Raw genomic sequence first — 13,504 nt, forward strand, 5'->3', positions numbered from 1 at the left:
AATAACCTTGCCTTGTCACTGTTCTTGAGTCTTGATAAAAACCCATCTGGGTCACAAATGTCCTTTACAGAAGCAAATCTGCTGTTCTTACCTGCTCTGGCATACGCGTAACAGCAGACCCACAGAGATTGGCTTTTACCAGTTCTCTGTGCAATTAGGGATGGATAAAAAAAGTTCTGGTCTTGCCAGCGATGTCCAAATTTCAAATGCACACCTTTTTGAAAAAAATGGGCTCAACCAACCTATGCTAAATTCAAGCCTCCTTCAACCTCTCCTTATCTAAGTTTATCATTGTAGCCCTTCATTCCTTTTGGCCCCACATGTTTGACTAGATTCTATTAAAATGCAGCTGCACTAATCATTTTAACCATTTCCTGTGATAATGAGTTCCACATTCTCACCATTTTCTGGGGAAACTAAAAACTGGGAGTAAGAGGAGGCCATTCAGCCCCTTTAGTCTGCTTCACATTCAATATGCTCATAACTGATCATCCAACTCTGTATCCTATTCCTGCTTTCTGCCCACACCCTTTGATCCCTTCATTCCTATAAGAGCTGTATCTAAATTCCTTCTGAATTTCCAATGAATTTTTGAGGACCATCTCATGGTGATTGACAATAGTTATACTCAGAAGATGAAGAATGTTCTTTGAATCCATTCTATATAAGCAGTTAAAAAACACACAATACCAGGTTATAGTCCAACAGTTTTATTTGGAAGCACTGCTCCTTTATCAGGTGGTTGTCACCTGATGAAGGAGCAGTGCTCTGAAAGCTAGTACTTCCAAATGAACCTGTTGGACTATGACCTGGTGTTGTGTAATGTTTAACTTTGTACAACCCAGTCCAACACCGGCATCGCCAAATCTATCTAAACATTAAGCTTTATGAGCATCTCTGCCTATCCTCATCTGTTTCCTCTTCCAACATCCATGCTTTTCAGCACAAGACCTCAATCGGGAGTAGAGAAATTATTTGACATTCACCATTCAAGGATGATGGACCCAACTAGAATATCCCAACAGTTGCCATGGGCGAACTCTTAATTCGTCATGATTAGGAATTCAATCTGAGACATTTTCATTCTCCTGGTCTAGCTACATATGGATCTAATCAACTGAATTCAATATTCCTCATGTTATTGTGCCCTCTTTCCAATAATTTTAGATTATATTCCTACCTGTTACTATAGTATGCACAGTTATGAACAGATTGTCATACCATTCAAAAAAAAATCTTTGCAACTTTACACATGGTGAAAGTCTCCTCTAAGCTGCCTACATTTCCTAAAAAAAAGTCACTGCCTTGTTCAGTTTATCAGAATCTCTCCAGTGGGATGTTGATGAAAGATGAGATGGCAAATGGAAATTGACAACAGGAATCTGCTTTGGTATTTCCTTTACTCTTTTCAGGGTCATTCTCAGATACGAGGTTAGACTGGTCATGACCTCCTTAGATCTCAAGTGTGCAAATATTTAATGCTGTCGATCTGCTGAAATACGAATTAATTAGTGACAGGGACTAAAGTAATGTTCTTTACTTGGCTATCTATTGTGTTTATTTGAGATTAATCCGTGCATTTGAGACTATGCTTGCTCCAATATTGGCTTAATTAGAAAAACAATGTATTAAGTTTGCTTTTTAAATGCTTTATTTGCATGACCTCATTAGTAGTAACTTGTACACCTCAGGTCAACCAGAAGAGAAGATAACTACGTGAGCAATAGGAAACAAAGAGATTTTCTGGTTAAGGCAACTTTAACTACCGACACAATTTGTCCCTGTCCCTTTCAAATATCAATTACAGAGGAACCTCGATTATCCAAACAACACAGAGATAGTATTTTCTCAGATAATTCAATGTTTGGATAATCAAATGCTGGATAACACAGTTTAGCCAAGCACTGGGACCTTGCGATGTTGCCGGATAATCCGAAATTGGGATAATCAAATGCCACATAATCAAGGTTCCTCTGTATTGAATCCCTGAGAATTTTCAGCAACGATGTTTGTGTTGACTGAGCCTGTGCTAATGCCAACTCAACAGGAATGATTCATTTTAGTCAATTTGAAAGGTTAATGTGGAAGGACATAAAGTGTAATAGGACAATATAGCTGCAAGAGCTCCATGTTTCAGGCTACTTGCCTTCCATCTGTTATGAGGTGGCGGGGGGAGGATGTTGGGAATGTGCAACTCTGAACTGAGTCAATTATTTTGTTATTTTTGTCTTGTGCCTGGAGTCACAATCGCTCTTCTTCACAATATCATATGGAATCACAGCAGGGCTATCAGAAAGAATAGCTCCTCAGAAAACCACAAGGTAATTGTAATCTCACCAGACATATGAAGAACCTAAATATTCACTTCATAGAGCGAGTGGTATGTAGAAGACTTTTGCTCATCATTTTTAAGTTTGTTCTGGATATTCTGGACAGCGCCCCATCCATTTTAAGTGGTACATGCATGGAATGAGCTGCCAGAGGAAGTGGTGGAGGCTAGTACAACTGCAACATGTAAAAGACACCTGGATGGGTATATGAATGGAAGGGTTTGGAGGGATATGGGCCAGGGTTGGGATATCTGGTTGGCATGGATGAGTTGGACTGAAGGGTCTGTTTCCATGCTGTACATCTCTATGACCCTATGGCTCTATGTGGTACTACATATCCGTGGAGCAGGTAGCTCTTGAATCCAGAGGCCAGCAAGAGCCCTCTTGTTTGTTCTAACCTTGTCGGTTACTGATTCCTGGTTTCACCTCCAGCTCGTGCCTCTTTGCAGTGACAGCAGCAGTAAAGAATGTTCTTGTCTGTGGTGTCCCTGGGATTGGGAGGCAGCGAATGGGTGACGGGGTGAGGTGTGATGGAATGGTTCCTGCTCTTGATTTATATCCAAAAGACCTAGCAGAAAATGATGGATGGAGGGTTAGGACTTGAAATGTTAATTCTGTTTCTCTCCTCACAATGCTGCCAGAACTGCTGAATTTCCCCAGCACTTTGTTTTTATTCCAAAGACAATCTGTTCAAATCTTGCCAAATATTTAACTGGAGGAAATTTCTTCTCATCCAGTACTGGGTATCATACACGCCATCTGGCAAGTTAAAGATAGGAGTCAACAATAACATTTACTTCCAATGTCCAAGTTTACAATTCAGCCAGTTCTCACACTCTTGAAAAAAAATACTGGTTAACATTTTATGAATTTGTATTGAAACTAAAAGACTGTATTTTTTGTAATGTCTTTCAGGACTGCCAAAGCATTTTAGTCAGTGGAGTCATTTTTAAGGGTAGTCACCAATGTAAAATAGGAAACGTAGCAGAAAATTTCCATACTGCACATTTCTACAAACAGCAATGTGGTAATGTCCAGATAACATGTCACATTAATGGAGGGATCATTATTGTCACTCATAGGCTGAGAGTTTTAATGGATACACAGTAGAGTTTGGGATGGCATCCATATCCCAGTGAATCAAAATAAGTGTGAAGTTTTGCCCTCAGGTGAGGGTAAGCAATATCTGGGTGAAATTGTTCGTTCATGAAAACCAATACATGTGTATTTGTATCAAGCTACTGTTTCCCCCAATTATTCCATACATTACATGTATGTTTGTATGTGTTCTGGTATCTTGGGGAATCAAGGGAAAGGGACCTAAGGGGCAACTTTTTCACACAGAGGGTGGTGCGTGTATGGAATGAGCTGCCAGAGGAGTGGTGGAGGCTGGTACAATTACAGCATTTAATGGGTATACGAACAGAAAGCATTTGGAGGGATATGGGACAAGTGCTGGCAAATGGGATGAGATGAGTTGGGATGTCTGGTTGGCATGGACGACTTGGACCGAAGGGTCTGTTTCTGTGCTGTACATCTCTATAACTCTATGACAGGGAGTGAGGGGCAGGAAGGCGGTTGGCTGAATGTCTGAGCCCTGTGATTTACGCTGATTTATGTCTGAGGGGCTAAGGTGGGAGACAGAGAGCTTCATTGTGGCCTCTGATTAATGATGCTGTGACTTTGACAGGCCATATTTTCACAGAAAAAAGGGGGCACGTCTTTCTGCAGGGCGCAGGCATCAACTGAATATTGTCCAAAAGCGTTCGGGAAGTCGCTCAGAGAATTGCTCTCTCTGTTCCTGTTAATTTAACGAAACGTCGCCTTGCACAGGAAAGGGAAGCGGCAGAGCTGCAGTTACTGGGGGAAAACATGCTGCCTCTACTCCCCAGGGGAGTGGCCTGGCGACTCCTTATCAATATTATCAATTAACCAAGAATCACTGACCGAAAAGAATGTTTGGAGTCACGCTTGAAATGGAGACTGAAATGAGACTGATTCCCATTCTTCGGGCAGGGGGAAGATATGAAAATGTTTACCTCGGATCTAAGACGCCACTGCATTGGCTAACATTGTACGCAATAAAAGCCTTCAGGCATCATTATTAATCCCAAACAATTACTCATATTTTATTGTTTAAGATTAAACTTAGTTTCTATCTTGAAGACTACACCGCTCAGACCACAATTATACTCCAGTCATTTGCACAGACGTTGCTTCTAATACAAGGTTTGTGACTCTCAACCAACAGTCTGAATAAAAATAAACTTAAACTGGTTTCAGGCAATGGGATATGTGTGAGTTGCAGCACAATAACTATCCTGTGTGTGTCACTGTGGTCCCTGGCGATGTTACCCGGCATGGTCACTGCCTCGACATTCAGATTGGCGCGAGAGATGCTTCCCAAAGTCTGAAAGCAGTTTGTGTATGAGAGACAAATATGGATGAGTATGTGTGTGAAACAATGTGGATGAGTCAGAGAGAGTGGGTGAATGTCAAAGAGCGAATGACAAAGTTGGGGGGGGGGGGTTATATCTGTGAGAGAAGGGTGAATGAATGAGAGTGTGAATTATGTATGAGAGGAGCTGAATAAGTGAGAGTGGCTGAATGAGTGAGAGGGAGGAGGTGAATGAGTGAGAGAGAGGGTATGTAAGAGAGAGGGGTGAGTGAGTGAAAGAGAATGTGGGGGATGAGTGAGAGGGGTTTGAATATGTGAGAAGAGGTGAATGAGTGAGGGAATGTGAATACCGTGTGAGAGGGGCTGAATGAGTGAGAAAGTGGGTGAATGAGTGAGAGAGTATGAGAGAGTTGAATGAGAGAGAGTATGTGAGAGAGGGAGTACGTGAAGGGTGAATGAGTGAGAGAGTTTGTTAGAGTGAGAGAAGAGTGTATGTGAGAGAGGGGTGAATGAGTGAGAGAGTATGTGTGGGGGGTGAATGAGTGAGAGTGGATTTGTGTGTGAGAGGGGGGTAGGAATGTGTGTGAGAGAGGGGTGAATGAGTGGGAGACGAGCGTTTGGTGAGTGATAGAGAGGGATGAATGAGTGAGAGAGTGGACGAATGAGAGAGAACGTGAATGAATTTGCGTGAATGAGTGTGTGAGGGAGTGAATGGATGAAAGAGAAAAAGTGGTGAAAGTGAAACAGAGTGGTTGAGAGAATGAGTGAGAGACAGTGGATGAATGAGAGTGAGTGAGTATGGGAGAGTGGATGAGTGAGAGAGTGAGGAACATGTGTAAGAGGATGATTGAGAGAATGGATGTGAGAAAGTGGATGAATGAGAGAAAGAGTGGACGAGTGTCTGTGTATGAGAGACTGTGGTTGTGAGTAGCTGGGTCACTTTGTGGAGTTAAGTGAAATGCTGCAAAAACAGAAGTTGCTGGAAAAGCTCAGCGGGTCTGACAGCATCTGTGCCGAGAAATCAGAGTTAACAGACCCATTCTGAGGAAGGGTCGCCGGACCCGAAACGTCAATTTTGATTTCGCTTCACAGATGCTGCCAGACCTGCTGAGCTTTTCCAGCAACCTCTGTTTTTGTTTGTGATTTACAGCATCTGCAATTCTTTCGGTTTTTATTTCGTGAAATGTTATTCTGCTTCGTTTTGTTTTATAATCTTTCAGAAACTAACTGGGAGCTGTGTCTAAGGGACTTTGCAGTATCCAATGACAATGAAATGACCTCCATCTCCTTCCCTCCGGACTACCCCACCCCATAAACCAATCACAAATTTATTATGTGATTTTATTATGAACATAATTACAATTAACATAGTTACGATTAGCACCAATACTCGTGACTGTGAAAGAAGGCGTGGATAATAATCTCTGAGAGATGTCTCGGAGATTCTAATTTCAATACATTAACGATGGCTCTTGATAATTAAAGCAGGGGTTCAAATGTTTTATCTTTAATCATAAAACAATGATTAACTTGATTAGTCGCAGATGCAATGTTCCTTCTTTTATCAAATACATCCTTTTGAGAGACTGGGAGGTAGGAAGGTCCCAACAATCGTTCCTGAGAATGTGAAAGTTTGGAAGTTCTTTTGGCGTCGGGCCACACCTCTCTCTCTGTCACTCAGCCTCCTGTCGAAAGATTGGCGAGAGAGAAAAATTCCGAGACGTGAGTGCTGTACTCAGGCGCTACTGGGAGGTGGGATTGCTGCAGAGAGGAGGGGGTGGGGGGAGAGGGAGGGAAGCTGCTCTATAAAGGGGGATGCTGCAGAAAGTGTTGCTCAGGTTGGGGGTTTAGGAGCTGCTGGCTTTTCCTGGGATGGTCATGGGCTTCCTCCAGGCGTGTCTGGTAGCCGCCTGTATCTGCGCCCTGCTCCGGGGCTGCCTGTGCCGACCCGAAGGTTGGGGAACGCTGAAAAACGATGCGACCGAAATCATTCCCGAGTACCCGGAGATTCGCGCCGAGGTCAGGAATCACAGCGTGAACCAGGCAAAGCACGGAGGCAGGCGGCGAAGCCAGTCCCTGCAACTGAGGGGTAAGGCTGCAATCATTGTAAGCCTCACGTAGAATCAGAACTGATGGTCACAGGTGATGCAAGGGATATCCTGAGATAGGGAATGTGATAACATTTAAATGCACGTTGGTGCATTAGAAAGGAAAACGTTTCTTTTTTATATTAAAAAATCCATCTTTCCTTTGAATTGCAGTTATTCCCCACACCATCTCCAAAATGCATCTGTTTATTTGGTTCCCTCCCATTCCATTTCTGCCTATTTGTTCGCAGGTTGTGTAAATATCCTCTTCTTTTGCAAGTTTGTGAGTGGCTGGGTCACTTTGTGGAACTAAGTGAAATGCTATAAAAAAATTGCTGGAAAAGCTCAGCAGGTCTGACAGCATCTGTGCAGAGAAATCAGAGTTAACAGACCCATTCTGAGCATGTTTCCCTCCATTCCATTGCTGCCTATTTGTTTGCAGGTTGTGTAAGTATCCGCTTCTTTTGCAAGTATTTTCTTGAAGAATTTCGTGCCTGTACAACTCCAGCATGGTTACATGTTGTAAAACATAAAGGTGCATGGATTCTGTTTAATGTGGTTTGACTGCACATCCTGAATGAATTCAGTTGTTTGTTGCATGCCCTGTTGGATCAGTGTTCTTGATTTGTCTAGGAGCCTGCTGCTGTGCACTATTATAGTCTGCTTTTTAATTTCCAATAGTTGGAGCAATACTTTCAGAAGTTACTGCATCGTGTACATTGCACAGAAAACATTAGGCACATCACATCGACGTGTCGATGTGAAAGTTACAGGCATAGCTACAGCAACATTGTCCTCAGCAGACGCACATTTTTTGTCAAACAATCTTGGGGGCGGGGGAAGAAAAACCGCGGATAAACTTCTTGAAGTTTTCGATGGAATCGAGAGGCGTCAGGTTTTTGCAAGGGGAGGTTTATATCGAAGTTGCCAGTTGAAAAATGGAACCTGAAATTTGACAACAGTTATACCAGCACTCGGAAAAAACTATCTGTGTTTTCTTTTCGTTTGGAATCATCTGAATTTGACAGTGTGTAGCTGAGCTCTTAAAGCCATAGTCCAAGTTAACCAAGAGTAACTCCTGTCAACTAAAGCACACGTACTCCAGATCGGGATTACGTGTGAGCAGTGCCACAGGAGTGCCTCCAAAATGCCATAACACCCTCCACCTTCCTGTGTGTCACAGACTGGTTTATTCTTCGTTACAATTGGCAATTAAAAAAAAATATTTTCAGGAATAAGTCCTACAGTGCAGATTAAATTGCTGAATTTGGACTTATATGGGTTTGTTTTTTTTTGTTTTCTTAGTCACATGATTGGGATGGTTTTAAAAAGCAAGCTGTCTGAATGTGTGTCTGGTATGGAAGTCACCACAACTTTGATTTGAGCAGCAGTTCTAGTAGCTGAAGAGAGTCTCAGAAACCAATTTGTATGAAGGCAAACAAACTACAATGGTATTTCCAAAGTGTCAAATGGTTGGCAGATCAACACAGCTTTTATGTTGCATGTAGTTTGTCAAATTGAATAATCAGTTTTCTACAGTCCCCCTAGCACTGGTGGAAATGTTCTCTCATGGTTAACTGATTCAATATAGATCTCCACTATACACTCAGTCTGTGTGTTTGGCTCGCTCTAACACTTACACATCGTGTCAATCTTTCAAGTCATCTCCCGATGCTTTGTGCACAGATAGCTTGAAGTGGAGTGATTTTGTAATGTGATGGTGAAATGTGAGAAGACTTGGGCTATATTCAGTGTCTGTCTTGAAATTGATACCTTTGATCAAGTAAGCAAATGATGTCAGTGAGTGAGATGAATAAATATATCCAAAAATAATTTAATCTGTACACATATATAAAAATGATGGGACTATTGGGTAGCTAGTGGGACTGTACATACATGTGGAATTAGACAGGAAAAAGTGTACACAAACTCATGCATGCTGACTCAATTGACTCCTTGCTTTCTAGAAGTAATTTTCATATTGCACAGAGAATATTTTCATTTACCTTTTTAAGAAAAAATAAATGACATTCCTTTTTTCCAGTGCAAATCTTTACATGGACCTTGGTAATAGATAGCCAAGATATTTATTTTGGTAGCCTATGGCCCATCCGCTTATGTGAATTTGCCTTGCAGTGGATTGATGTAAGGTAATTAGCATTAGAGTACTAACCTGACCTCCAGCAGTTAATTGTGGAAAGGTGATGTGTTCATTGCTAAAGACTGAAGATAAACAAACTAACTGCTTCCTTAGCATTTTAATTTATTACGCAGAAGAATTTCAGGTTAATAAGAGCATAGGAATTGGTTTTCCTGAACTAAGCTCAAAGCTGTACTGGCCATGCTGGATGCATTTCCTCTTGATTCAGGTCTTTTCTCTTATAAAATGGCTGAAGTTGTAATTGACTTTCTGACATTTTAGCACTGACCCCCTATTAAGTGTCTTTGTAGTGATAGTGTCATATCTTCTGTAGACTTGAGACATCAATTTAATCAACCCCTCATGTCTTTTTTTGATTAGATTACTTACAGTGTGGAAACAGGCCCTTCGGCCCAACAAGTCCACACCGACCCGCCGAAGCGCAACCCACCCATACCCTTACATATCACTACGGGCAATTTAGCATGGCCAATTCACCTGACCTGCACATCTTTGGACCATGGGAGGAAACCGGAGCACCCGGAGGAAACCCACGCAGACACGGGGAGAACATGCAAACTCCACACAGTCAGTCGCCTGAGGCAGGAATTGAACCCAGGTCCCTGGTGCTGTGAGGCAGCAATGCTAACCACTGTGCCACCGTGCCGCCCCCACTGTGCCACCGTGCCGCCCCCACTGTGCCACCGTGCCGCCCTAAGTCTTAGTGAGTTCATCCAATGAAAGCTGAGCGACATAGTCTAGGGTCTTTGGTCTGTGCTGAGTTAGGGCAATGGTACATTGGCTCAGCACCCCAGGGTTAGGGAAGAGAAAATTCTCTAGAATTCCCTTCCTAGATGCTATCCTGTTACCCTGACAGAAAAGATGCATATTTGAATGCAGCCAGGTTCTGGGCTGATTATGCTTTTCTCCTGTGTATCAATGCATTAGCCAACACTTACTCATAAGGAAACATCTCTTGGAAGATGGGCATAAGGAGTAAGAAATAGAGTTAACAAGATATTAGCAATTTCTCTCTCTCTCTCTCTCTTTCTCTCTCTCTCTCTCTTCAGAGGTTGCCAGACCTGCCAAGTATTTGTAGCATTTTCTGCTTTTATTTCAGATTTCTGGCATCAACAGTATTCAAGATTACTTAGCATTACTTTCTGCGATTCAGTCAGTTTCAGGTTATCATTGTTTGATCATATTTCTGTGTTATGTACGCACCTGATTTTCAGTGGCTGTACACTTATAGTGATCAATCTGCCATGTCTCTTTCAATGTAGGAGCAACAGAATTCAGTTGCCGGGAGCTTCGATCCACCAGATATATATCAGATGGAACATGTCGCAGTGTGAAACCAGTGAGGGAGCTAATTTGCTCCGGTCAGTGTTTGCCAGCCCATCTCCTGCCCAATTCCATTGGCCGGGTTAGGTGGTGGAGCCGGCATCAGACCTCTGACTATCGGTGTGTACCAGCCCACTCACGAACCCAGCGTGTCCGGTTAGAGTGCCAAAACCAGGAGACAAGGACCTACAAAATCCAAGTGGTGACTTCCTGCAAGTGCAAAAGGTATTCCCGCCACCACAACCAGTCGGACAATAAGCAGTTGAGCAAGGGAGCCATCTCGAGGAGGAGAAAGACCAAGAAGAAAGCAATACCCCCTAAAAACAGAGGCAAAGGCAACCATCATGACCAAGCTGATCGATATTAGAACTTTCTATCCAGTTTCATATAATGACTCACTTTATGAAAAGTCAGTGCTGGAAGAAAAGTCAATATGTTTCCATGTTCTAAAGCACTTACTCTATAGTGCATTAAATCCAGCATGTATTAATAATTCTTTTGAATCTCCAAGAGCATTGCACTCCCTACTCAGAGTGGGGTTAAGTATTTCCAAACTGAACAAAACGTCCTGACCAAAACATAGGATGGCCATTTCACAATATCAGAGAGCTTCACTTTCTTTTTGAAAGCAGAGAACCTAAAAATAAAACCACAGTCTGTTACTTTGTCTAGTTGGAAATGTTACTCAATAGGACAACACATACACAGTATTTAATTTGGAATGAATGCTGGCATTGTTTACAGCATAGAAATAGTTAATCAGTTGGAAAAAAAGCTCATTTAAGCTAGCAATAGTTCAACTCTAGATTAAACATCCATGAAGTTAATGCATGTGACAAAACAAAATTAATTCCTTAAATTCCTATTTTTCAATGATAGAACAAGGACATGATAACATGATCCACAGTCTTTTCAAAATAAAGCTAGACAATTCAGTAAATACATCGCTGATTAAACAGCGTCTGGACAGAGAGAAACGGAACTTGAGGTGTTGGTAACTGAAAACTTAACCCTGTTTCTGTGTCCAGAAGCTGACAGATCTACTGAATATTTTCATTCCTTTCTAATTCTAACTTCAATCTTTCTACTCTACGCTTGGGCACTGATGTGAATTGCCCTCGGTTTTATTGTGGTGTCAACAGGAACTTTGAAGCAAGGATAGGCCAAAATAATTGATCTCTAGTGTCACAGGCAAGATAACACCTCAACAATTTTAGGACTGGAAATGCTGATTGGAGAACTTGGAAACTTAAACCTATGCCCACAGCCCCTATCCATACATGAAGTAGTCAAGGGAACAGTCCAGAAACCAAAGCAAAAACCTTCATAAACAGGAGGAGATGCATTCTGTCACAGAGAAGAGAGGAAGGCAGAGAAAATAAATAAGCTAGGAACAGTTTATAAAGTCTTATTCATAATGAGTTCAATGTGTATTTCAGATATCTGGTACTTATAGATTTACACAGTAACTTTTGAAAAAATTGCAAGCTTCTGAAGTGTGTTATTTTAAATGTTTGAAGGAGGGCACACAAATTGTTGACCCTCCCTCCGATGGAAAACATTTTTGACAACCTTTCCTTAGTGAAGATATTTCTGTTTTTAAACATAATTTACCCACTACATTTAGAATATTTTCTTTTGCTTTAATGTTTGCTTCTTTGTATGTTGCCAGTCTCAAACTATAAGTGGTAAGTACCTGTACATATCTAAAACATTACTCTGTTCATTAATTTAATAACAGAATATGATATGCAATCCACACCAATGGCAATTTTGTGAAGTTGTGTTTGAGCTTTTTGTATGAAGTTGTATGTGTAATATTTCCACATTGTGGTGAAAATGGGACAAGAAACTTTTGTAGCCTCTTAAAGGGATTGTGAGTTAAGTGGCCAAAGTGCATAGACGCAAGTAATTGTTTAATACAAATGAATCATATTTATTTTCTCACTTAAATTATTTATACTGCCATGTTTCATTGTAGATGTGTGAGAACTATTCTTGCCATATACAGTATTGTATTATTGCAATTTAAGTGTCATCAAAATAAAGTAGCAAAAACTCACATAAACAATGTTCTTGTCTTATTGTATGCATCATTAGTCACTCTAATTGTTGAAGTCAAATAAATTATGGTTAGCTGGCAGAAGGATACATTGAGTAATAGGAACAAATTTGCCCTGGGTATTGACAACAGAGCACTCTATGACTACCTATGGCATCATAGATGGTAAACTGGCACCGGCTCAATGAAAACCTGCATTTATATAACACCTATCACAATCAGTCAAGAACATTTGAAGTATGGTCACTGAACAGAGCACAATTTGTAAAACAAGGACCCACAGATAACAATGATATAATTGACTTGAAAATTTGTTCTAATGATATTGCTTAAAGGATGAATATAGGACCTAACATCAGCAGAGTTCCCCTTTTCCAGTTTGTCCATTGGATAGGATATAATACATGGTTAGGTATCATACAAACATGTGTTCCTTGAATTAGGTTTTGTATTAAAGATGGTACCTCAATGCAGAAATTCTGAAAAGTATGTTAGGAATGACGATTGGTGGCAGTGCATACATTATCTAGTGATTTCATAAATGTCAAGTTACCTCCAAAAACCTCAAAAAATGCTCTAATGCAGACCCCAAGAGCCTCTATTACTGGAATTGTTGTTAATGATGCATAAAGGTGCATTCTTCAATGGAAAGGAAGAGCATTTATGGGCCTGATCGGCTTTTTTTCAATATGTTCAAAACACAACCAAATATATATCTTTAAAAGTTGATGTTTCAAGCTGTTGTATTCCTAATCATTGCTACGATGTGTTTGCTGCACTGAGTTATTGCTGCATTATTAACAATATCAAATGGATTTACCCTGTTCTTCCCTACTGCTTACTTAGTACAACTGTACAGCATTGAAATTATTCAAGTAAGTTATGATCAGAGTTCTCTTTATTAAATATTTGAGAAATTTCTGACAGTAATATAGAAATATTGAAAACAAGTATTTTTTAACAAGTAGCCACAGATAGTACAACTTGGTATCAAGAATTAGATAAAGTTGAAATAAAATATGCATAAATTGTAAATAAAAAGACCAATGTGAATCATAAATAATAAAATGTTCTTCAACTATTGTTGTTTCTATTGTTTTTTGATGTATATCAAGAAAATAGATCTAAGTAATGAACGTAATC

The 13,504-nt window shown here is 40.7% G+C and overlaps 1 protein-coding gene across 1 annotated transcript; it reads left to right on the forward strand.

The window, feature by feature from the left end:
- The first annotated feature begins 6,562 nt into the window (after positions 1-6,562).
- sost (sclerostin) lies at positions 6,563-13,207 on the forward strand. Its single transcript, XM_060848873.1, has 2 exons — positions 6,563-6,817; positions 10,239-13,207. Exons 1-2 carry the CDS (start codon positions 6,601-6,603, stop codon positions 10,664-10,666), a joined length of 645 nt encoding a protein of 214 aa, XP_060704856.1. The 5' UTR covers positions 6,563-6,600; the 3' UTR covers positions 10,667-13,207.
- Positions 13,208-13,504: the final 297 nt, after the last annotated feature.

The sequence above is a fragment of the Hemiscyllium ocellatum genome, chromosome 32 (genome assembly GCF_020745735.1).
Source record: "Hemiscyllium ocellatum isolate sHemOce1 chromosome 32, sHemOce1.pat.X.cur, whole genome shotgun sequence".
Taxonomy (NCBI): domain Eukaryota; kingdom Metazoa; phylum Chordata; class Chondrichthyes; order Orectolobiformes; family Hemiscylliidae; genus Hemiscyllium; species Hemiscyllium ocellatum.